General features: G+C 44.8%; 1 protein-coding gene across 2 annotated transcripts; it reads right to left on the minus strand.

Moving 5' to 3' along the window:
* Window positions 1-1,181: 1,181 nt before the first annotated feature.
* On the minus strand, window positions 1,182-24,794 carry NADK (NAD kinase). Of its 2 annotated transcripts, none has more exons than XM_036396334.2 (12): window positions 24,701-24,794; window positions 20,519-20,732; window positions 16,704-16,787; window positions 12,941-13,070; window positions 11,738-11,846; window positions 11,387-11,472; window positions 11,021-11,123; window positions 10,043-10,194; window positions 8,766-8,865; window positions 7,128-7,285; window positions 5,750-5,832; window positions 1,182-4,691 (listed from the first exon to the last, which is right to left on the minus strand). In XM_036396334.2, exons 2-12 carry the CDS (start codon window positions 20,689-20,691, stop codon window positions 4,544-4,546), a joined length of 1,326 nt encoding a protein of 441 aa, XP_036252227.1. In that variant the 5' UTR covers window positions 20,692-20,732; window positions 24,701-24,794; the 3' UTR covers window positions 1,182-4,543. The 2 variants fall into 2 exon arrangements, with proteins under 2 accessions (XP_036252227.1, XP_036252228.1); XM_036396335.2 differs by having other exon boundaries at window positions 20,519-20,813; window positions 24,701-24,780.
* Window positions 24,795-25,159: the final 365 nt, after the last annotated feature.

A 25,159-nucleotide genomic window follows, 5' to 3' on the forward strand; every position in this document is an offset into this window, starting at 1 on the left:
TTTTCTCATCTTGATCTCCTAAACCTGAATCAAATCTCCTTTATGTGCAGCCCCAGGGAGGCATTTAGAGGTTCTTGTGTGCAGGGGCTGACAGAGCAGCAGCTGCCCCTGACTTCATCCCACAAGTGCCAGCAGGGATTGTTGCTGGAAGAATGAAACATTCAAACATCCCAACAAAACCTTTGCAGTCCTTCCCTCAGCCAAGCCCAGTGGGAAACCCTGTCCAAGGTGTCCTGGAAAACAAAAACTTCACTTTAAATCAGCTCCTTTACCTGCAGAAAGCATCTCCTTGTCAAACAAAAACCTCAGTTTAAATCAGCTCCTTTACCTGCAGAAAGTATCTCCTTGTCAAACAAAAACCTCAGTTTAAATCAGCTCCTTTACCTGCAGAAAGCATCTCCTTGTCAAACAAAAACTTCACTTTAAATCAGCTCCTTCACCTGCAGAAGGCATCTCCTTGTCAAACAAAAACCTCACTTTAAATCAGCTCCTTCACCTGCAGAAGGCATCTCCTTGTCAACAAAAACCTCAGTTTGAATCAGCTCCTTTACCTGCAGAAGGCATCTCCTTGTCAAACAAAAACTTCAATTTAAATCAGCTCCTTTACCTGCAGAAGGCATCTCCTTGTCAAACAAAAACTCCATTTGAAGGCATCTCCTCACTTCCCTCTCAGCTGCTGGAATGAGTTACAGATTAATTACAAAATCAAAACCCTCATTAATCCCAAGTTCCATGGGAGAAGTGATGAAATGCACCTGAGGCGTTTCAACCCCGTTTGCAAGTGTGCAAATCCAAGTGTGCCACAGGCACTTAAACCCATTTTTAACCCTCAACTTCTGGATATAAATTACCAGATTATTTGACCAGTTTATCTGACCCTTACCTATTTAACCCTTAACTCTTTCTTTCCTCACATTTCTGTCATTGGCCCTTTAAAACACTATTTAAATGCAGCCCAGCTTGTTGTACACAAGATTTGTTTCAAGTTGCACAGCAAATCCAGCAATTATTTTGAGACTTTTGAGGAAAACCTGGTACCAGACATGCAAAAAAAGCCTTGGGTGTATTCCCACAAAACAGACCCCACTGTCCCATAAGAAATGCAAACCCCACAAAATTCAAGCAACTAACTGGGAATTCCCTGTTTTCTATTCTCCCCAAACAAAGGGCAAATCGACCAATCCAACTTTACAAAAAGGTTTTATTGAAAGGATTGAAAAATATTTTGTTTCTCAACAATATTTAAAACCAAGTTTTCAATATGTTAACAGTATGTAACAGGATTTTTTTAGCTTTTAAAAATTCAGTACACTGCTTTATTATTCCCTACTACAGCTGGTAACAACTTCTTCCATTTCTACCAGAGGATAACTTTTTTTTTTTTTTTTAAAAACAAATTAATTTCCCAGCTTCCATTTTGGCCCTTTGTAGATGAAAGGATCTGGAGGTGCCAGTGACTTGCAAACCCTTTTATTAAAAGCTCTTAATCAGCAAACCCCCGTTTTTTAGCACAGTTTGACCAAGTTATTCTGAAGAAGCTACATGAGCAAGAGGAGGGTTTATTGCCAATAAAGTGAGGTGCATTCCAGCCTTTTGCTGCTTCAGCTCCCCCACTCCTGGAGCAGGTTAAATGCACAACTCCAGGGCTGCTGCAGCCTCACTTTCCTGCAGTTTGCAGATTAAAAGCCTTGGAAAGGGACTTTGCACACTCAGATTTGTGATGGATTAACACAGCCCAGGCTGTGAGAGCTGGGCCAGGGAGAATCAAGGCAGCTTTTGGAGGAAAAGCCAGGCCTGGAGTCCCTGAGCCAGGGCTGCAGCTCTGCCTGGGCTCAGCAGCCCCAGAAAATTCCTTTTCTCAGAATTCTGTACAAGCAAAGCTGCAGCAGCCTCAGAGCCACAATGCAATTGCAGCAGGTGAGGAATTGAAAGAAGAAATTTCAGGCCAACCCCTAATGTAGATCTAAAGTAGCTCAGTACACTTTGATTACAGATTTAATTTCCTGTGCACTCTGAAAATTAAAAGTTCGGCAGTTTAGTCGAGAATAGCTTTACTATTATAAAAAGCATAAATAAAAAGTGCTGAATATAGTTTTATCTTTAAAAAAATACTAGATAAGGCTCATAAATCATTTCACCTCTGCAAAATGATTTTCCACTCCCCAGTGTGCCTAGAACTGCTCATTCCCCACTCATGCACACATTTCTCTAGACACCATACCCTGTTCCTTCTCTCAGTTATTGCATGTTAAATAAAAGAGTTCCAAAGCAAACAAGCCTGACAGTTCTCTAGTTCAAAAAGTAAGCAGTTATCAAATAACTGAATACTCCACTCAGGAAACCCGTAAGCAGCTTCAAAACAGTGATAAAACAATTACTGCAGATTCAAGTGAAAGGGAAATCCCAAAAGCTCTCTGGATATTCTCCAAGATATCCCAAAATCCATCTGGTTTTGACCAAATCAAACCAATATTCTATGTTACAAAATGTACAAAGCAAGTGTTCATTTATAGCAACGCTGTTCATTGAGATTTGAATCGTCACCAAGAGTTTGTTTCTCTTTTCTGGACAAGTGCTCTCACCTGCATTTCGTGAGCTCAGCCTCCAAAAGGGGAAGGACATGACTGAAGCCACCAGAGGACAGCAGGGCAGGCAGAGGCTGGAAATGAAACCATTTCCCATTTCCACTTTGGACCACAGAAACAACGTAAGACAATCATGAGAAACTTCAGCAGAGATTCTGCCTGGGTGCCCCAGGAAATCCCAGCCCAGCAGGAAATTCATCCCTGGGCAGCTCTGCCTCAGGCACTGAACAGCTCCTGTCCCTTCCTGCAGTGAGCGATGCAGCAAGACTGGAAAACGCTGAAGTTTGGATAAAATGCTCGAGAGACTGCACCACAGAGAACATAAATGTAAACATTTTCCTTGGCTTTGCTATTCTGCACTTGAAGTACAGGGCAAACCCTTTCCCCCCACCCCAACCGGTTCTTTTGGTGGGGTTTGGTTTTTGTTTTTTGTTCTTCCATAAAAGCACATACAATAAAATATGTACAGAGAGAAGTTAGAAAGATTTGAAAGCATCTTAAAAAAAGTAAATGTGAGACTTAGAATAATCTTGAGTGTGCTGAAGGCACCGTTGCTACTCCACTGGGAATGTGTCCTCTCATTTCTCCAGTCACCAATGCAGAATCCCACCCTGGGTCACTCAGCACCGAGAGCTGGAAGGTATCCATGGAAGTTGAGGGCATTCAGGATCTTAGAACAGGGTATTTTCTTCAGGACAACAGTGAATTCAGTAGCAACTGAGGTCCAGATTCTTCTTGAACACTTGGAGAATTTTTTGTTATTATTATTTTAACATGATAGTCTCTAATGCTACCATTTATCCCAGGGAATCAAACAAAAATAATAACAAAAAACCAACACATGGATGACTCCCACCAAGAGGAAGGGCAGAGCTGTGAATTAGCTCAGCTACAAATAATTCATGCTCATCCCTGCTGTTTGTGGCTATTTCCACAGTGCTGACAGCCAAGGGTCAACCACTGCTCAAATGGGCACAAGAGAAAGAAATGTATATATAAAAAATATATACTTTTTATTACTAATTCCATCTATTAATAAAAAACATCCTTTGTGGGTGTTTCTTCAGTGTGTCACATTTGCAAGTAAGAAAGTATTTTCTGGGCAAGGTGTGTTTAAGATAACAAAGAGAAACTTTTTTTTTTAAAGAAAACTTCTCAGAGCCTTTCTGTTCCTAGCAGTGTTAAATGGAGTTATAAACTATCAAATGGAAGATTTTAATGCCACTTTTCTGCTGCCACTTTTCCCTGGTGTAGCTACATTCAGCCTACCATGAACTGGTAAGTCAGAAGTTACAATCAAATCTGCAGATGTGGTTTTGGACAGCAGTCAGGAATAATCCACTGCTCATTTGGAAGGAAATTCACACTGGATCAGAACCATCAGAGCCTTCCACTCCCCCTCCTGGTGCACAGGAAGGAGCACAACCCTTCCCAACCCTGAGGGACATCAGCCACAAGCACAGGGCAGCTCCAAAATCCAGCAGAGGGGAGGGATTGGGATTCTGCCACATCCCAGGGCTCCAAAATGCAACAGAGGGGAGGGATTGGGATTCTGCCACATCCCAGGGCTCCAGAATCCAGCGGAGGGGAGGGACTGGGATTCTGCCACATCCCAGTGCTCCAATATCCAGCAGAGGGGAGGGATTGGGATTCTGCCACATCCCAGTGAGGGGAGGATTCTGCCACATCCCAGTGCTCCAAAACCCAGCAGAGGGGAGGATTCTGCCACATCCCAGTGAGGGGAGGGATTCTGCCACATCCCAGTGCTCCAATATCCAGCAGAGGGGAGGATTCTGCCACATCCCAGTGCTCCAATATCCAGCAGAGGGGAGGGATTGGGATTCTGCCACATCCCAGTGCTCCAAACCCAGCAGAGGGGAGGATTCTGCCACATCCCAGTGCTCCAAACCCAGCAGAGGGGAGGATTCTGCCACATGGCACTGCCAGAGCCCTGCTCCTCAGAACTCCTCCTCCTCCACAGCGAAGTTGTTCTGCTTCTTGCGCACGTTCCAGTGCAGGCACTGGGCCAGGCTCTCGAACCAGTCGCTGACGGGGTCCCGGAAGCAGATGGAGGGGAGGGGGTAGCACGAGGTAGTGATGCTGATACTGCAACAGCACAGGGCAAGTCAGGCAGGGACAGCAACGATGTGCACAGCCCCAGCCTGCTCCCACCCAGCACAGAGCTGACTCGCTGCCAAAGAGCAGCCTGCCATGCCCGGTGAACACAACCACAGCCGATCCCAAAAGAACCAGCAGAGCTCTGGGGACACTTGTGTGACGTGTCTGGGAACCCTCCATGCCATCCTGCACCCACACAGGGACAAAGGAAACCCAGGGCACCACCCTGGCCTTTGGGTTTCCAATTTTAAGCAATAAACCCAGAAATTCCAGAGTGTAACTGAAGGCCAAACCTTGAGTTTGAATCTTTACTGGGCACCTTTCAGTTTCAAGTTTTATGCAACAAGCCCAAGGATTCCAGAGTGTAACCGAGGGCCAAACTTTGTGTTTGGATCTTTATTGGGCTCCTGAGCTCCTCTATAGATGATCCAAGCTCAGAGGGAATGAGCCCTGCTCAGGATGGAGGGTTACACCAGCTCTGCATTTCCCTTCGTGGCACCTCGTGTGGGCCAAGAGGAAAAAGGGCCCCCTGAAGAGCCCATCTGCCAATCTCCTTCCCAGAGCTGCCTTTTAACACCTCCACCAGCACAGTCTGGACACAAAACTGAGGGACTGCTCACCCTTGTGCTCACTCAAGGGCACAGAAGTGACCACAAGCCCTCCCAGTTAACCCAGTTTAAAGCATGGGGAGTGTTCCAGCACCTGTGCTCACAGGCAGCTCCTGTTAGTTTGTAGCTTTCAGAATTGCTAAGATTTATCTTGAAGTTAAAATTTAGAGTTTTCTAAAGATATGCCCTTCCTCCCTGCCAAGCATGCAATGTTTACAGAGTCTGAACATTTCCCTTGCTTTTATGGGAAGATCCAAAGAACTCAAGTTAGAAATTAAATCCTTTTAGTGCAGTCTGTGCTCTAGGAGGTGTTAGGGCTTATAAAAGCTTCTTCCTTCATTGCCAAAAACCCTTTTGGCAGATGTTAGAGAATGAGGGAGCTGCATGAATCAGGATTTTCTATACTTAGAGATAATAGAATCAGAAGAAAGGTCTGACCTGTCTCCATGGCAGATTTCCTGCCTCTTCCTCCCATCAAAGGAAACCCACGCTGTGTTCCTGGCATCTGGGGAGAGCATGATCTGAAAAACAGGAATGGTCCAAAACTGAGAGCAAGGAACAAACACCTCCTCCACCCTCCCTCTGATGCAGCACTGAGTCCTTGGAACTCCCCACTGCACTGGAATCCCTCAGCTGTCCATGGCAGCAGTGCAGTAACACCACTCACGCTCCAAAACTTGATTTTTTGTTTATAATTATATGTTCTTCTATATGCAGTAAATCCCCTTTTTATAAGTGCAAGGTCATAACCCACACAGACCTTCCAGTTCCAGCCTGTGTCTTCCTTCCAGTTCAGTTCCTGTAACTTCAGTTCAGTTACAGGAGCTGACTTAGCTTTTCTTTCAAGAAAAAGAATGAAGTTAATCCAGAAAAATACATTTTAGTACATAATGAATCCAAAGGTATCAAATTTAGGAAGTTTGCCTCCTATTTAAATTACATTCCTAATTAAAAGAATGAACCACCACTGGCCAGTAACACCCACTGACACCAAAGTGTGGGCTGAGAGCTGTGCCATGAATAAACATTGAATTTGTGTTGTAAAACAGGAACAAAAAGTCCAGAACACACTCATTTCTCAATGCTAATCCTCCAACACCCCCAGGACAAAAGGAGATTCTTCCTTGCACAAGAGTATTTGTCCAAAATACCCATTAACCAAGTCTATTTTATATTCAGTATTAAATGTCTTTTTTTCTGCAAGACATCATTAAAAAAAACTAAATACTGAATTGCAGATAGTGCTACCAGTAAATACTTAAGATCTGCAATATTTCTGCATGAAAGGAGAATTTTTGATTCCCTTCACTGATCATTTACAGGCACTTTAGCCAAGATTCTGGAACATTTTTCAGAATGCAAATGCAGGAATTCCCATTTTGTAGAACGTTACAGAGCTACAGTCCAGTAGGAAAAGTGTAAAATATTCCACTTAAATTTATTAAAGTGGGAAAAATCTTCAATTTTAACTGAGCCAAAATCTTCAATTTTAACTGGGCCAAAATCTTCAATTTTAACTGGGCCAAAATCTTCAATTTTAACTGGGCCAAAATCTTCAATTTTAACTGGGCCAAATCTTCAATGTTAACTGGGCCAAATCTTCAATGTTAACTGGCCAAAATCTTCAATTTTAACTGGGCCAAATCTTCAATGTTAACTGGCCAAAATCTTCTAAAGAAAGGCACAATCTTGAAGCAGACTTGGTGTGATCCAGCCCCAAGTGAGAGGACGCAGGAGCCACACGACACCTCCCACCCTCCTCCCATTCCTGAAGTTCTTAACCCACAAAGAGCAAGAAAATGAGAGAAAAGCCCACCTTGAGTTCCACTCCAGCAGGAACCACGATGGGCCTGAAGGACAGGGAGTGGGGGCAGATGGGGGTGATCATGATGGCCGGGACGTTGGGGTGGATCATGGACGCTCCGGCCGCGGCGGCGTAGGCGGTGCTGCCGGTGGGCGTGGACACGATCACCCCTGGGGACAGCAACAGGGCAGGGACATCAGCACTGAACAGGGATTGCTCTGGGGGACACCAACAAACCCTACTGGCACCCCTGGGGACAGCAACAGGGCAGGGACATCAGCTCTAAAAACCAGGGACTGCTCTGGGGGACACCAACAAACCCTACTGTCACCCCTGGGGACAGCAACAGGGCAGGGACATCAACATTGACAACCAGGGATTGCTCTGGGGACACCAACAAACCCTACTGGCACCCCTGGGGATAGCATCAGGGCAGGGACACCAGCATTAACAACCAGGGATTACTCTGGGGGACACCAACAAACCCCACTGGCACCCCTGGGGACAGCAACAGGGCAGGGACATCAGCATTGAACAGGGACTGCTCTGGGGACACCAACAAACCCTACTGACACCCCTGGGGACAGCAACAGGGCAGGGACATCAGCATTGAACAGGGACTGCTCTGGGGACACCAACAAACCCTATTATCACCCCTGGGGACAGCAACAGGGCAGGGACATCAGCATTGAACAGGGACTGCTCTGGGGACACCAACAAACCCTACTGGCACCCCTGGGGACAGCAACAGGGCAGGGACATCAGCTCTAAAAACCAGGGACTGCTCTGGGGGACACCAACAAACCCTACTGTCACCCCTGGGGACAGCAACAGGGCAGGGACATCAACAGGGATTGCTCTGGGGACACCAACAAACCCTACTGTCACCCCTGGGGACAGCAACAGGGCAGGGACATCAGCATTGACAACCAGGGACTGCTCTGGGGGACACCAACAAACCCCACCCTCACCCCTGGGGACAGCAACAGGGCAGGGACATCAGCACTGAACAGGGATTGCTCTGGGGACACCAGCACACCCTATTGTCACCCCTGGGGACAGCAAACAGCACAGGGACATCAACAGGGATTGCTCTGGGGACACCAGCACACCCTATTGTCACCCCTGGGGACAGCAAACAGGGCAGTGCCAGCAGTTTGAACCAGGGACTGCTCTGGGGTCACCAGCACACCCCGTGCCAGGAATGTAAAGCTCCCCCTGCATTTCACAGCCCCACTGCAGCCCAGCACACACACACACAGAGAAGCTGCCCCTGACCCTGCCATGTGCTTTCAGGAGTTGCACAAACTCAGCTTACACAATTTTCTAATAGTGACTTTCATTTTCTTCCTTTAAGAGCTTTAAGGATAACTCCTGCTGTTCATGAGCTGAGATTGTTTGCCTTTAGCAATCCCAGGTACCCAGGCCAACCCTTCGGAGCTATTTCTTCCCCTTAGCCTGAAATACAATACTCCAAAAAAGAGCTACTTGCCCTCACATGCCCAGCAAGAAAATCTTTCAGCACCTCCAGCCTCACAGTGTGGACCACACCCTCTCTTTGCACCCTCCTGCTTGCTGGCAGCAGTGACTGGAGCAGCGTTTCCAGGAGAGGAGATGCCCCAGGAGGGGCTGGCAGGGAGCAGCACTCACCGTCCCCCTGCACCGTGGTGATCAGGTGCCCGTCCAGGAACACGTCCACGTTGGACAGGTAGGAGGAAGGGCCACGATCCACCACCACCTCGTTGAGGACCTGCCACGACAGCAAGCATTACTGCAGCCTGCTGCTGCTGCTGCCTTGCATGTCAAATAAATGGCAGAAACTGAACACGGCTTCCAGATCTCCTAAAAATTCAAGCTTATTTAGTGCCTGCAAATGAAAGTCTCTTTACATTTCTGTGCTATCGAGAGCCAGCTGAAGTTTAAGAATTTAGTTTTGAAGATTTAATAGATTTAATTCTTAATTTTAAGAATTAAGTTTTGAAGTTTAAGAATTAGTCCCCAGGAGCTGGTCACTAACAACAGGCAGAGTTTTTCTTATTTATAAAAACGTTTGGTGTGTCTGATTTTAGAGCTACTGCTTTGTCTTCAACATAGAAGGAAGGTTGGACTCAAGCTTGGAGAGATCTCCCAGCCTAAACAATTCTGTGAAATTATTTCTATTTTAAATTATTTTAAGGATTGCTCCCCAGGAGTTGATCACTAACAACATGGAGGGTTTTTCTTCTCATTTATAAAAATGTCTGGTGTGTCTGACTTTAGAATTACTTTGTTCTCAAATAGAAGGAAGGTTGGACTCAAGCTTGGAGATATTTCTCAGCCTAAACAATTCTGTGAAATTATTTCTATTTAAGGATTGCTCCCCAGGAACTGGTCACTAACAACATGCAGAGTTTTTCCTTCTCATTTATAGTTTTTCTTCTCTCACCAGAAGTATCTGGTGTATCTGGCTTCAGAACTACTGCTGCTTTGTTTTCAAATAGAAGGAAGGCTGCACTCAAGTTGGAGATATCTCCCAGCCTAAACAACTCTGTGCAATTATCTCTGTTTTAAGGATTACTCCCCAGGAGCTGGTCACTAACAAAGTGCAGGGTTTTTCTTCCAATTTATAAAGGTGGCTGATGTGTCTGACTTCAGAACTACTCTGTTCTCAAATAGAAGGAAGGCTGGGCTCAAGCTTGGAGAGATCTCCCAGCCTAAACAATTCTGTGCAATTCTTTCTAGAGCAAAGTGTGAGATTACAAAGTGTGAGATCAGCACTTGGGATTGCACAAAGGAAATTGTGCAGCAGCTCCTCAGCATTTAGAGCAAACTGGGAGCTCAGCCCCACACTGCTGGGGCAGAGCTTTAATGAAACAAATACAAATTACAAACAATAGCTTGGGGATTTTGGTTTGGTTTTTTTTTTTTTGCTTGTTTTTTCCCCTGACCTGATATTGCATAATTTGTTTGCCCACTTCTTTCTCCAGGTTTGCAGGCACGAGTCCATTCTCCTCTATCCCATTCTGCACTGAGCTCTTGTCCCTGTGCTCCTTCACCACCTTCACCTTGAGCCTGCTCCGCAGGACCAGGGCGGCGTTGCCTGGAGGGAAAAACGCAGGGAGAAGACTGAGGAAAGGAGGTGCTGGCACAGGAAATCACCCCAGCAGTGACTGACACACTCCAGCAAATGCCATCCAGCCAGCCCTGAGCTTCCAGCACTCCCAGTCTCATTCACAACACAACTGGCTGCACTTGGCTGAAGCTCAAAACTGATTTTTAGCAGCAACGAGGAAAAAAAATCAAAGCCAAATTTTAAGCCAGTCCCTTCCCGCTTTTCTTATTATGTGAAAAGAAAATTTAAGTTTTGTATAGACATGATTAAAATGGGAAAACCCTGTTGGGCTCATGTAATCTTCAGTAAGACAAAAGCTAAGCTCCAAGAAAATTAAAGCATTAGAAACGTGTTAAAAGATAATATTCTAGTGAGAGTTTTGGACATCTTTGCAGGATCTACTTTGGATGCAACTCAAAAGAATTTATTTCCTCAAATATTTTATTTGCCTGACTTCTCAGTATTTAAACACTGCCTTTTATTTCTACATTTAGTTGCAATTTAACACAAATTCTACATTATCTTCCACTTATTTACTCCATCAAGTTATTTCTTAGCCCTTTTTCTTTACAGAGCAGCACTGGATGGGTCAATGCAATGTAAAACTTCTGACAATTTAAGGTACATTTCTGACAATTTAAGGTACATTTCTGACAATTTAAGGTACATTTCTGATAATTTAAGGTACATTTCTGATAATTTTTCTCTCAATTTCAGATACATTTCTCAAGTTTCAGATCTTAAGGGCTGACCTGAAAGAATTGATTAAGAAAAAGTAACAAACAAACACCACACCTTGTCCCCTTAAATTTACCTTCTATAACCTGAGTGACTTGGGACTGAAAATTCTCAAAATTAAATGGAGTAAGAAATCCAAGGGATCCCAGATGAAAAGCCATAACTGGAGGTACACTACCCTATCAATAAAGAAAAGAGTTTTAAAGCTCCTCAGTCAAAGCAATCCACACTTCAACTATTTGCCTGTAAATATTGTGACTATTGATGAAACTTCAACTGTGCTTCATAAAAAACAACACATTTGGCATCATTTTTACAAGGTAAAAAAGAGGGAATGAGGAACAAAAGACAAATGCTGAACTCAGGAGAAAAGAGAGGGGAAAAGCACTTTTAAATACTTGCAAAAGAAAAGATTTATGGGTTATTTCCAATAAGAACCAACCTGGAAAAGTGAAGAAGCATAAAGTAAGGTCCCATCTCCTCCCAGGCATATGATAAAGTCTATCTGATTGGAGATATCATCATAGTCTAGGAGAAACATTGAAATCAAAAGTTTTCAATTCCATTTTATCCCCCATCTTAATTTCCTAACAAAAATTAGGAGGAAAAATTTCAATGTGCAGCGTGCAAATCTTCCCTCACAAATATATAAAAAAAGCACATTTAAGATGTAACAACTGTCTGCAAAAGACACAAAAGTTTTACAAATTTGACCCAGCAAGCAAGAAAACACCAAGACAAAAAAAAAAAAAAATTCCACTCCAACTGTCCTTCCAAGAAATCATTTCCATACCTTCTCTAAAGGTGCAAAATTTTTTCTTCACTGGTCCAAAATTCTCATCATTAGCTATAGCAGGGTCTTCCAATACCTTTTTCTCCACATACACAATCATGTTGTTCTCCTGAAGAGACAGAAAATAAACTTGTGAGGGACCTCCCAACACTTGACTCTCTCCAATATTTCTATTAATTTATTAATTTCATTATAGAAATAATATTTACAGGAGTGTTCTGCATCTGCTGGCTCTTTTTTAATGTGTGGTTTGATCCTGATGAGAATTTTGCAGCCTGCACAGAACATTTAATAAATTAAACCTTGGAATTTGGAATATAGATTACAGACACAGCAATAATGCTGTGTTTGCTCAAGGATTAAAGGTTTTTAAAAATTATATCTCATTCCTGTAATTCAGAACTGCAAACAGAATGAAAATTTTTACTTTAATAATTTTAATTCATTTAATAAATTTAGTTGTAAGCTTCATACTGATCTTAAATTCTGCAACAAATTTCAGCACAGCCAGTGGCAGTGGGTATGAAAATTTGATTGCACAAATCCTGCACAGAATCAGCAGTAATTTCAATTTTCTCACCTCAGTGAGGTACACACAGAGCTCTCTGAAGGGCTGCAGCAGACTGGCATCACAGATCTTCTGGATTTTAATTAATTCAATTTTATCATTAATAATTTTAATTCATTTAATAAATTCAGTTTTAAGCTTCATACTGATCTTAAATTCTGCACAACAAATTTTAGTGGCAGTGGGTATGAAAATTTGATTGCACAAATCCTGCACAGGATCAGCAGCAATTTCCATGTTCTCACCTCAGTGAGGTACACACAGAGCTCTTTGAAGGGCTGCATCACGGGTCTTCTTAATTTTAATTAATTTAATTGTATAATTAATAATTTTAATTCATTTAATAAATTTAGTTTTAAGCCTCATACTGATCTTAAATTCTGCAACAAATTTCAGCACAGCCAGTGGCAGTGGATACAAAGATTTGATTGCACAAATCCTGCACAGAATCAGCAGTAATTTCAATTTTCTCACCTCAGTGAGGTACACACAGAGCTCTTTGAAGGGCTGCAGCAGACTGGCATCACAGATCTTCTTCATTTTAATTCATTTAATTGTATAATTAATAATTTTAATTCATTTTTATTTTATATTTATATTTATATAAAATTTATATTTTATTTATATTTTCTCACCTCAGTGAGGTACACACAGAGCTCTTTGAAGGGCTGCAGCAGACTGGCATCACGGATCTTCTTAATCACAAGGACACTCTTGGGAGGTTTGTTCCATGTCAACCGCTGGCTTGCTGGATCCTGAATGTGCCTGGGGGACAAAACAACCCCAAAGCTCAGCACAGCGTGGTCTGACACCTCCCTGAGCTGGTAAAAACCCATCCTCCAGTGTGGAGAGCACAGCCCTGCACAGCAGGCAGGGAATGGCAATAATTCCCATTGCAGGGATGTTCCTGAGGGAAATGCAATAATTCCCATTGCAGGGATGATTCTGAATGAAATGCAATCATTCTCATTGCAGTGATGGTCCTGAGGGAAAGGCATTAATTCCCATTGCAGTGATATTTCTGAATGAAATGCAATAATTCCCATTGCAGGGATGTTCCTGAGGGAAATGCAATAATTCCCATTGCAGGGATGTTTCTGAAGGAAAAGCAATAATTCCCATTGCAGGCATGTTCCTGAGGGAAATGCAATAATTCCCATTGCAGGGATGTTCCTGAGGGAAATGCAATAATTCCCACTGCAGGGATGTTTCTGAATGAAATGCAATAATTCCCACTGCAGGGATTTTCTGAATGAAATGCAATTAATTCCCACTGCAGGGATGTTCCTGAGGGAAATGCAATAATTCCCATTGCAGGGATGTTTCTGAAGGAACTGCAATCATTCCCATTGCAGGGATGTTCCTGAGGGAAATGCAATAATTCCCATTGCAGGGATGTTTCTGTGCTTTACTACCTGCAGGTGTTCACACAGAATTAGTAATTCTGGTCCCTGCTGTCCTGTGAATGCACTTTGCCAACAGAAGCACCACAGCAGCTCTCAGACAAATTCCTGAACTGCCACCACTGCTTCCTCTTGGTTTAGTGCAGGCTCCAAGGGGAAACAGCCACTCAGAGGATCTGAAAACGTCACAGCATCGCTCTTCCCCATCCCATACTCTAACTCAAACTGCTCAATGCAAATTTGAAATCCACTTTATTTCAGTGCCCACGTTTGAGATACAAACCCAGCAGAAACTAAAGGGTAATGCAGGGCTCTAATATCAAAAATGCTGACAAGAAATAGGGATTGCAGCACTGAATACACCCAGAATTTCACAATAAACCCAAACTTCATTCAGACAGCCAGCCTGCCTGTTTGAGCTGTACTCACCAATTCCATGGAGTCCTACTGAATGAAAAGTTATTCATAACTTGCTTTAAGATCTTCATGTTTCTTTCCAGGGCTCAGGCAAATGCAACAGCTCCAAATAAAATGAAAGGCTGAGGCTTTTATCACTTATTGATAACTGCAACCTCAGAAGAATACATTTTTCCCTGAAAAATGTTTTTTTTTTTCTTCTACTGAAGATTTCAATCAATTCCAATAAAAAGTTGTGAGGCTTTACAAAAAATCCTGTGTAAAACTTGTACTCCAGATCCTCGAGGTAAGGTTTCATAAAGAAAATCCCATTTCAAGAAAAATAAACAGGGATTTGATTTCTCTTTCTCTCAAGAGCACAAGCCCCTGATCCTTTCTTCACTGAGTATTCATCCAATTCATCTGCTCATCAAAAAGCAGATTTGCAAGCTCTAGAGCTGCTGGTTGTACTGAAAGAGACACCCAACCTTCCCTAACTTCAGCCTGCACATAAAAACTACGATTTTCTGTTAAAAATAATCCCTCCAGTGAGGAGAGTTCAACAAAATTACCCACAGCAGAGGAGAAAAAAACCACCAACAAGGTTTTGCTTGTTTTTTAAAACCCACAAAACCTTGTGTGCAGCAAAATTAATTTCTAATTTGCTTTTCAAACAAGTCCTTGCCTTCAGCAGCCCGGGGGCAGCTCTGCTCCCTGCCCTGCCTGCCCAAGGCAGGATCCTGTCCCTGGTTTTATATCCCAGTGCTGGGCCAGCCCCTGGGAGGAGCAATTCCCCAGTCAGGTGGGTAAACACGACCTGGGCTGGCCTGCGGGGCTCTTGACAAGCACCAGGGGAATGAGGAAGCTCTGGGCTGCCCAAGGGAGGGATCTGGGTTAGACTTTCCCAGGAAAGGGTTGGATATCACCTGGAAGGTTACAGTCTCCAGAGGTAGAGATTTGGGCAAATAAATATTGACTGCAATCACTTACAGTTAACTGGAAGAGCAATTCAATAAAACTTTTTGTTTTTTAAAGGGGCAAAAAATAGAATGGTTTGGGTTGGAAGGGCCTTCAAGCCCATCCAGTCCCACCTTCCACCATCTCAGGTGGCTCCAAGCCATGTCCAACCTGGTCTTGGACACCTCTGTGCCAGGGCCCCCCAAAACCAGGGACCAAGGCCTTGGTTAAACCCTGAAATTCCTCCCCAATTGTTAAGTATAGAAAGCAACACTTGAATTTTGTCAACCTACAAAATTAAAACGTTTCTTTGCCCACTAAGCAGAAACCAGCCCTTGTTCCCACATTTATCAACAGTCTAAAAGCAAACTTGCTTTAACTGAAAGTACCAGAGACCAAAGAGAAAAATTGAAAGCACAAATTTAAACATCATCACCAAGGGAGGGAGAAGGATCCCCTCAGATTTCACAGTTCCTCTTCCTCCCCTTTTTTTATTGAGTTGGAAATATGGGAGTTGCCCTTTGAGACACCAAACTCTGGACTGCAGACTGTGCCAGCTTGGCAAAGCTGACCCCAGGGTGGCATCACATGAAAACCTCTAAATACCAGGTAAAACACAAACACAGTGCTGAGGGAGCTGGGGGTGCTCAGCCTGGAGAAAAGGAGACTCAGGGGTGACCCTGGCACTCCCCACAGCTCCTGAAAGGTGCCTGTGCTCAGCTGGGGCTGGGCTCTTTCTCCAGGCACTGACACAACCAGAGCACACAGCCTCGAGCTGCACCAAGGGAAATACAGGGTGGGTATTGGGAAGAAGTTTTTCACAGAAAGGTGATAAAGGTTTTTTCCAGAAAGGTGATAAAGTTCTGGAATGGCTGCCCAGGGAGGTGCTGGGGTCACCATCCTGGGTGTGTTTAACAAAGCCTGGATGTGACACTGGGTGCCAGGGTTGAGTTGAGGGGCTGGGGCTGGGTTGGACTCCATGGTCTTGAAGGTCTCTTCCAACCTGGGGATTCTGTGATTCTGAGAATTCTGGGAATTTGGGGAATTCCCCCAAATTTGGGGATGTGCTGGAGTCACCATCCCTGGGTGTGGCACTGGGTGCCAGGGTTGAGTTGAGGGGCTGGGGCTGGGTTGGACTCCATGGTCTTTAAGGTCTCTTCCAACCTGGTCATTCTGTGATTCTGAGAATTCTGGGAATTTGGGGGAATTTGGGAACTCCCAGGAACTGGGGATGTGCTGGAGTCACCACCCCTGGGTGTGTTTAACAAAACCTGGGTGTGGCACTGGGTGCCAGGGTTGAGTTGAGGGGTTGGGTTCGACTCCATGGTCTTGAAGGTCTCTCCCAACCTGTGAATTCTGAGAATTCTGGGAATTTGGGGGAATTTTGGGAACTCCCAGGAACTGGGGATGTGCTGGAGTCACCATCCCTGGGTGTGTTTAACAAAGCCTGGGTGTGGCACTGGGTGCCAGGGTTGAGCTGAGGGGCTGGGGCTGGGCTGGACCCTTTGTCTGGAAGGTCTCTCCCAACCTGGGGATTCTGAGAATCCTGATGAGGGGGTGAACCAAGTGGAAGCAGTGGGAAAGCAAAGTGGTTTTCTCTGCCCCAGCAGGAGCAGAGTGGCACTGCTGGAGGAATACTCACATAATGGTTTTGGGGTTCTGCAGCATGCAGGCCTTTGGTCCAAAGGTGGTCACTGGGCATGGTCCATGCAAGGAACGCGTTCTCCTGAGGGCAGAGAGGACAACAGTGAGACTGCTGACAGACTGGGCCTGCCTGGCTGCTCCAACACAAACCCTGCACACACGGACTCGGGGCAAAGGGCATTTCCTAAACCCCTGTGTGCTCCCCATTGGACAGATCAGCTCTCACAGCCCCAGGGGCTGCAGAGAACATCTGTATTCTGTGCTTCTCAAAGCACTACCTCTTAGCTAAAAGCACATTTTTTAGAAGGGCTGAATCTGGTGTAAATACAGCTGAACCAGCTCAGTGAGTGCTCTTCCCCTCACCGAGGGCTTTGGCTTTCCCAGTGTGTGACGTGACAACACCTGTCATGGACATGTTTCATGAAAAATCTTTTTGTTAAGATTTTTTCTCTTGAGAAGCTGAGAAGCTTCAGCTTCTGCATGTTTTGCTGCTTTAGAATGTGATTTAGAAAATTGTTTTTACTTGATAACTAATGACAGCTACTTGTGTCAGAACTGGGAGCAGTCACAAGATTTTATTATCATTCTTTTTTATCCCTTTCAAACTCTCTGATAAAATCTTTATCATTCTTTTTTATCCTTTTCAAACTTTCTGATAAAATCTTTTTTATCACTTTTTTATCCTTTTCAAGCTTTCTGATAAAATCTTTGTTATCATTCTTTTTTATCCCTTTCAAACTCTCTGATAAAATCTTTGTTATCACTTTTTTATCCTTTTCAAACTTTCTGATAAAATCTTTTTTATCATTCTTTTTTATCCTTTTCAAACTCTGATAAAATCTTTTTTATCATTCTTTTTTACCCTTTTCAAACTTTCTGATAAAATCTTTGTTATCATTCTTTTTTATCCTTTTCAAACTTTCTGATAAAATCTTTTTTATCATTCTTTTTTACCCTTTTCAAACTTTGATAAAATATTTTTTTCTAGTCTTTTAGTATAGTTTTAATATATCATTTATTTTAATATAATATATGTCATAAAATAATAAATCAGCCTTCTGAAACACGGAATCAAAATCCTCATCTCTTCCTCACCCTGAGACCCCTGCAAACACCACCACAAACCCCTCCAGATGTTTTTAAGTCACAGTGTCTTGGTCATTTAAAGACCCTTAATGAATTAATCAAACAAATTCTTCAGCTCTAAGGCCCATGGAGATCTGTATCTCCAGGATCAGGCTGCCATGTTGAACAGGCTGAAGAAGAATTGCTGTCCCCCCCCATTTATTTCTCTAATAAAATATTTGTCTTCAGATAAACGGGGGCTCTGAGGTGTCCTTTATGCTCAGAATTGAACCCCCCAGGAGCCAGGGTTACTCCTGGCTCTAGGATGAGATCAGCTGGAGGAAGTCAGAACTCTCCTGCCTCACCTCCCTCCCAAACTCCTCCAGCAAAGCTGCAACTGGGAGCAAAACCTGCTCAAGCCATGGGACTGCTGAAGCATGATGCGACTGCTATTAGAATTATTCCATTATAAAAGAGAGAGAAACATTTATTTCCTGGGCTTAATTCAATCACATCTTGCTTGCAACAATCAGCACTGCAGTGCCTTCTATTGTGTGTTACAAAGTAGCCCAGAGCAGCCTGATGACTCAGTCCTAGAGCTAAAAAAACCCTCAGAAATTTAATAAAAATCAAAACCAGATCACAGGTTAAACATGGAATTAAGGAACAACAGCAACATCTTATTTGTTCCTTGCCTAATAAAATAGGCCAGTTGAAGATTTGAATTCCAATAAGATAACCAGAATAATTTCCATTTGTAAGTCCAGGCATGACTGACCCAGTCAGATAAGAGCATTACTCAGTGCTTTACAAACTTTACCTCAATGATATTAGAACAGGAAAATGAGCAAGGACCGACATAACAAGAGATTAACGTGTCTATCAATGTGGGCAAAGGGAAGATAAGTCTTGATCTGCTTGTGACCAATTACCTTTGGCATTAGATTGGTTAAATAACACCCAGGCAGCATCACCTCCCACTTCTTGCTCCACTCCAGCTTCTCCCAGGTAACTGCAACTTTTGCCCTCTCCCAGCACAGGTCATTATTTGATGCCACTCCCAGTAATTGGCCAAATTCTGCTCCCATGTGAGGCTTTAGAAATCCAGGTCTGACCTTCAGGACATTCCAAAAGTTTCCTCTGCAAGCCCTAATTAGTAAGTGGTGTAAATTCTCCCTGAGATTCCACGTGGTTTTATTAGTGCTCAATAAAGAGTGAACAGAATTTCAAGTTATTCCCAGCCAGGCTGCCTTTGCTAAGGATGAGCAGCAATGCCCTGGAAATTAAACCTCTTTGAGGAAAATCTATTTATCAGTTCCCAGCAGCTGGGCAGCTACCTGGAGCTGAAGAGCACAGAGGAAGCCTGAGAGCAGCATTTCCTGCCAGCCTGCAAAATGCCTTGAGACAATTGAGCTCTGCAGTGAAGACAGCCAGAGAACGACTGCAGAGCATCCTAATGAAGGAAAATCTCAGAAGCAATTACCCTGATTCAAACCCACAACAGACAGAGCACTTCTGGTTGGAAAAGCAGCTGTTTAGCTGGAAAAGAATACACAGAAATTTAGACTTTCTATGCAGACTGATTGAAAGGTTTGAGTAGAGACGGGAAAACCAGCCGGTTTTACAGCACAATTTAAAGATCAGATCTTACACACTGAGCAGAGCTCCAGCCGTGCACAGCCCTCAGAAGACACTTCCCAGAAGCATCAAACACAATGAGCCACACACACAGAGCAGCTCTTTTCCTAAAGCATCAAACACACTGAACCACAAACACAGAGCAGCTCTTTCCTAACCTTTCAAGGCTTTTACCTCCCTTCACCACGAGCCACCCCCTGTGCCCTTCAGCCTCACCCGTGTGTTCTCTTGCCTCCCAAGAACATTCCTACCAGCAAAGCAGGAGCTCTGAACAGGAATTCCATCTGCTGAGCAGCTTCCTCGTGGCTCTGCCCGTGTTTCAGGGACAGTCCCAGCATAAGGAAGGTGAGGAAGTGCTGCTGTGCCTCCCACAAGATCGAGACATGGCGCTGCCCCTGCCCGCGGTTCAATATTTACAGCGGGTCCAAAGATCAGAAGCTCTACCCACCCTGCCCACACGGCAGGAGCCTTGCAATGACATCAGAAAGTTGGCTCCAAAAAGAGAATAGGTGTTTCTCACTGCTCTGAAACCCTCTGCAAGCACAAAGTTACTTTTTGCTGCCTCACACACAGGTTTTTAACACACAGCACTAAAGCTTTTACCAAAGTCTGAAGAATTGCCTCTACTGTTGACTGATAATCTTTTGGAGACTGTGAGCTCTGCAGACACCTCTTTTGACAAGCCATGAAACTTTGATTTGAGCCTGCTCTTAGTCAACACCCCACCTTCATTTTGAACCTTCCAAGGTGCATTTTTAGAATGAGATCAGAAAGTTGGCTCCAAAAAAAAGAATGGGTCTGAAACCATCTGCAAACACAAAGTCACTTTTTGCTGCCTCACACACAGGTTTTTAACACACACCACTAAAGCTCTGGCTTGAGCTTTTGTAAAAGTCTGAAGAATTGTCTCTACTCTTGACTGATTATTTTTTTGGAGACTGGACCTGATTTGACAAGCCATGAAACTTTGATTAGAGTCTGCTCTTAGTCAACACCCCCCCTTCGCTTTGAACCTTCCGAGGTGCATTTTTAGAATCCCTCGTGGCCATATTTAAAAAGTATTAAAATCTGGTTAATTTTAGCAGCAAGGGCAAGAAGCAGGGGCCTCACCTGAATTCTTTGGTGCTTCCAAGGGCAGGTGAAGCTGACAGACTCCGTGACTTGGCGCGGCCCCGGCTGGTGCTGCCCCAGTCCTGGTCGCCGTGGCACGCCGAGCACTGGTAGGCAGAGTCAGAGCTGCCATCAGCCTTGCTGGCACACAGCTTCTCCCGACTCATCTCCATGCTGGGACTGCAGGAACCTCAGCCAGACACAAATTCAACCCCTGCAGGGGAGAGGAACGGGCAAAGCCTCAGTGTCTGCGAAGGGAACGGAGCTTTCCTTCAAATTCCGATGGCGGCTGCAGCTGGCTCGAGGAAAAACAGAAATTTGTTATCACAACATGCTGAACATCAAAAAAACCCCTGCAGTAATCCTATAAGCAGGATGATTTAGGGCAGGGCATTGAACAGAAGAAGTTTGTTATGAAAGAACAGCTTACAAAGATGGGCATTATAAAATAAAATTCAATCCCTTGGTGATTTGCTGCTCTTTCAGGGACGTCCTGGGGTTGGATAAAGGTGGTTTTATGAAACCCTTGGGAACGTGGAGTGCAATTAAAAATGGGAAACTGCAATCAAACTGGAGTTGTGCTCAACATCAAGACAGTGCTGGAGTTGTCCAGATGAGCGTTGCTGCTGAGATGAGCTGGTGCTTTGAGCCATTTCCGTGCTTTCTGCAGAGCTCCTGCTCTGTGCCCAGCACTGCTCACCAAGGTGGAATTTTGCCAGGGCCCCCACAGTGGTTTTTATAATTGTTTTTCAGCAATTAAAGTGTTTTAAAGTCCCTGCAAGAAAATCTGGAGGAGCATGTGATGCTAAACACAGTTTGCACACACTAATAAAGACCTCTCCAAAAAATCTGGGAAGTTCTTCAAGGGAATCAGAAGTTCCTGGAATTAAAAATGACCACTGTGTTCCCAGACTGAGAAGATGCCCAGCACAGATTTGTGTCTTCAGTTACACAAGAGATAAAATTAATTTCTTTTAGCTATTTAAAAGAAAGAAAAGCTTTAAGTATGTGCCAAGCAATCAAGGCACAGGAAAACTAAAGTCAGGAAAAACCATAAAGTCTCCTATGAGGTGATACATATATTGAATAGATAAAACAAAATACTCAAAGAGAAAAAAAATCCAAAACCACCAACCCCTGTCAGATAATGCAACAGAAATAACCTTAATAAGCCCCAGCTTTAGAAATAAAAGAGGAGAGACAAAAACAAGCTGGAGGACAATTACTCATTTCTGACAAATTGGGGAGATGATCCAAAACAAACAGGACAAAAGGAGGACAAATGTGCAGTATTTCAGTTCCACGAAGAACCAGCACAAATGAGAGATAAACAGCTGGTTAGAGCCCAGCTTTGTAGAAGTACAAAAACCAAAACCCACAAAACCAAAACAAAACTCGAACTTGAAATAACTGCAGAAGTTGTAGAGATCTTGTGGGCAAGCTGTCATCGTTACTTGAAGCAATAGAGAAGAAATCTTAGCAGAATAAAAATAGAAACCAACTTTCAGTGTATGAACAAACACCAAACCATAAACAAATGGTATCCATGAGAGTGCAGCACATTCCTCAGTTGATTCCAACACACGGGGGGAAAAATTGGTTCAGTAAAAATTTGTTTTTCCCAATGGTTTCATCCCTTTGGATGAAGCTCCCACCTCATCCTGCCCAGAGAGAGAACCAAACATTGGTGCAAGGATGAACACGGAGTGTGGCTCTGGGAAATCATCACCCACCCAGGAGATCTGGGGGAAATCCCCCAGAGAATGGCAAAGGCCATCGTTTCACCAGAACCCCGCCCTGCAGACAACAAAACCATCCACAAAACACAGCTGCAATTTCAGACTCATTATAAATTAGACAGCAGCACCACAGAATCAGACGAGAAAGTGCTTCTGCCGTAGCTGAGGCTTACCCGAGGAGAGCATCACTACAAAGAGGTGCAATTAATGCCAGCCATTAATGATTTATAGCACCCTGCCCTTGAAGGGTATCAATGTTTAACTGGGGGTAACTCGTTGCTGGGTCACCTCTGACGGCCACTGCTTGGGAAACAGCCATTGCAACAGAGCTGCAATTGTTTCCAGCTAAGATTAGCAAAATGTACCTCGATTTTTAGGCAATTTGAGCTGATACATAAATTTTGTGCCCATTAGTTGAGCAAAGGAGGCAGAGAATAATTTATGTAATAAACAAGGTGTGCTTCCACGTGACTTTGACTGAGGAATGTTCATCTGACAGATGCTGACAGTAAAGAAAATCAGATTAGCACAAAACTGGAAGTGAGAAGTGCACAGACATACTAAATACAGCCTAAGAACTTGATATTCCCTCCATGTAATACTTTCCAATTCAGGATGTTTTAACTGCAGCTTACACCATGTACTGTTTAATTAACATTCCCTCACAAGACCTTTATTGAATAAGCAGACTTGACATAAGACAAAACTGCCACTGAACAGCTTCCAGGATGGGATCCAAAAAAGCCTTTAAGCACATGGTAACAAACTAATGAAAAGGCTGCTCTGTTTTAAATCATGTCCAAAATAAAAACAACACAAGAAAAGCAACTATTTCAATGTCCAGCACTGCAGAATGAAGGACAACTGAGAAAGTGTCAACATTTAACAACAAATATCTGTGATGGTGACACAGCAGCCGGGTGAATCACCTCTCACACATATCCAACTCCAGTTTTATTGCAGTTTCCCATTTTTAATTTCACTCCACGTTCCCCTGAACAAGAACTTCCCAAGGGTTTCATCAAACCACCTTTATCCAACCCCAGGACATCCTCCAAAGGAGCTGCAAAGCTGCAAAGGGATTGAATTTTATTTTATAACGGCCCTGCTTGTAAGCTGTTCTTTCATAACAAACTTTTCCTGTTCCATGCCTTGCCCTAAATCATCCTGGTTATAGGATTACTGTAGGGTCCATCCTGACAAAACCCTCACAGTGCTTTAACCCCACACCGAGTGATTTCTTAGAAATTATATCAGTAATTCAAAACTCATTTTGTACTTTATTATTGCCTTTCTCTTGGGGCATAAGAGGACAATGTTCTATCCAAACCTGCAGCTCTTGTCCCGTTGCTACAGAGCACTGTGTGCTTGATCGCTCTGCTCTGTGGAGCTTTCTTTTGTTGAGTTTTGCTGAATAAAGCACTCCAGCAGAGGTTACATGCCTATGACTCCGTCCCCAGGCACTAAACCCCCTCTCACACACACAGAAATGAAGGAACAGACAGACATCACCAGACAAAGCTCGGTTTAGTTCAGAACTTCATATCCCAGCGAGCCTGCAGAAAACCACAACCCCTAATAAAAGCCGGCAGCCTGGCAGCAGTAACAATTTTAGGTTTTGATTACACACCCAAATGCTATTTCCACCAAAAACCCGGGCAGTTTGAGCATCACGTGTGCACGGCCCAGGCAAAACAAAACCATTTATTAACCCTTCATCTGCGGAATTCCTGCACGGACCGGGCACCCGAACCCAGGGTGGCACCCTCGGGGGGGCAAACAGCAAATCCAGCCCTTGCTATAATGACAACACAGAGAAGGGTTTTTTTCAGTCCTGTAATTAACTTCCACTCCCTAACAGATAGAAAATGGGAGAAAATAAACAGCATTCCAGGATGGAAAGATGGAAACAGGACCCACACACTGTCCTGGCCGGCACAAACTGCCCCAGGATGAGCTCGTTTCACCTCCTGAGATGTGCAGGGAGAGCAGCCCCGAGGGTCTTCCCTAAAAAGCCGGAATTCACCGCAAAATTCAGTCCCTAAAAACCTGAGATTCACCCCAAAATTCAGTCCCTAAAAACCTGGAATTCACCGCAAAATTCAGTCGGAAAGCGTTATCCTGCCTCAGGGGGCAACCAGCGGGGCTGGCCCGTGATCCAGCCCTGCGGGAAGGGGTGCCCGGCCTCGGGGCTGCCCAGCGGCTCCCCCGGAGCCACTGGGATGCGGGAATGCGGGCACTTGGGACACATGCGGGCACGGAGCGGCCCCGGCGGGGACAGACACCGGGCAGGGGACACGGGGACACGCACCGGGGACGGGCAGCGGGGGGACAGAGGGACGCGCACGGGGGACACACACACGCGCACCGGGGACACCCGCACCGCTCTCCCCTCAGGACCCCGCGGGCCGCCCCGCGCGGCTCCCCCGGGGCCCCGACTCACGGCGTGGCTCAGGGCCGGGCCCCGCGGCGCTGCTGGCGGCGCTGGGCGCTGTGAGGGGCGCGGGGCCGGCGGGCCCTGCGCGCCTCCATCGTCCCCTCCCCGCCGCCCCCGCGCAGGCGCGGTTCGGCCGCGGGCCCGGCGCGCAGGCGCGGGCGGTGCGGCTGCGCGGGGCCGCCTGTGGCCCGCGGGGTGATTAGCGATAATTAGCGGTCATTAAGCGCGGGGGAGCTGGGTGGGCTCTGGGTGTGTAGCAGCCGGGATTGCATCGGGTTATAGCCGCGTTGGAGGTGCCAGCGGGGGATGCGGGCAGCGGACGCGTTCAGCCAGCCCACAGCCCTCACAGCACCCCACAGTTACACCTTCAAATATCGGCCATGCCATCCCTCCAGCCATCCACAGCCCTCACAGCACCCCACAACCCCCGGACTGTTACACCTTAAAATTCGGGCCATCCCAGAC

Source organism: Molothrus ater, chromosome 23 (genome assembly GCF_012460135.2).
Source record: "Molothrus ater isolate BHLD 08-10-18 breed brown headed cowbird chromosome 23, BPBGC_Mater_1.1, whole genome shotgun sequence".
NCBI lineage: Eukaryota > Metazoa > Chordata > Aves > Passeriformes > Icteridae > Molothrus > Molothrus ater.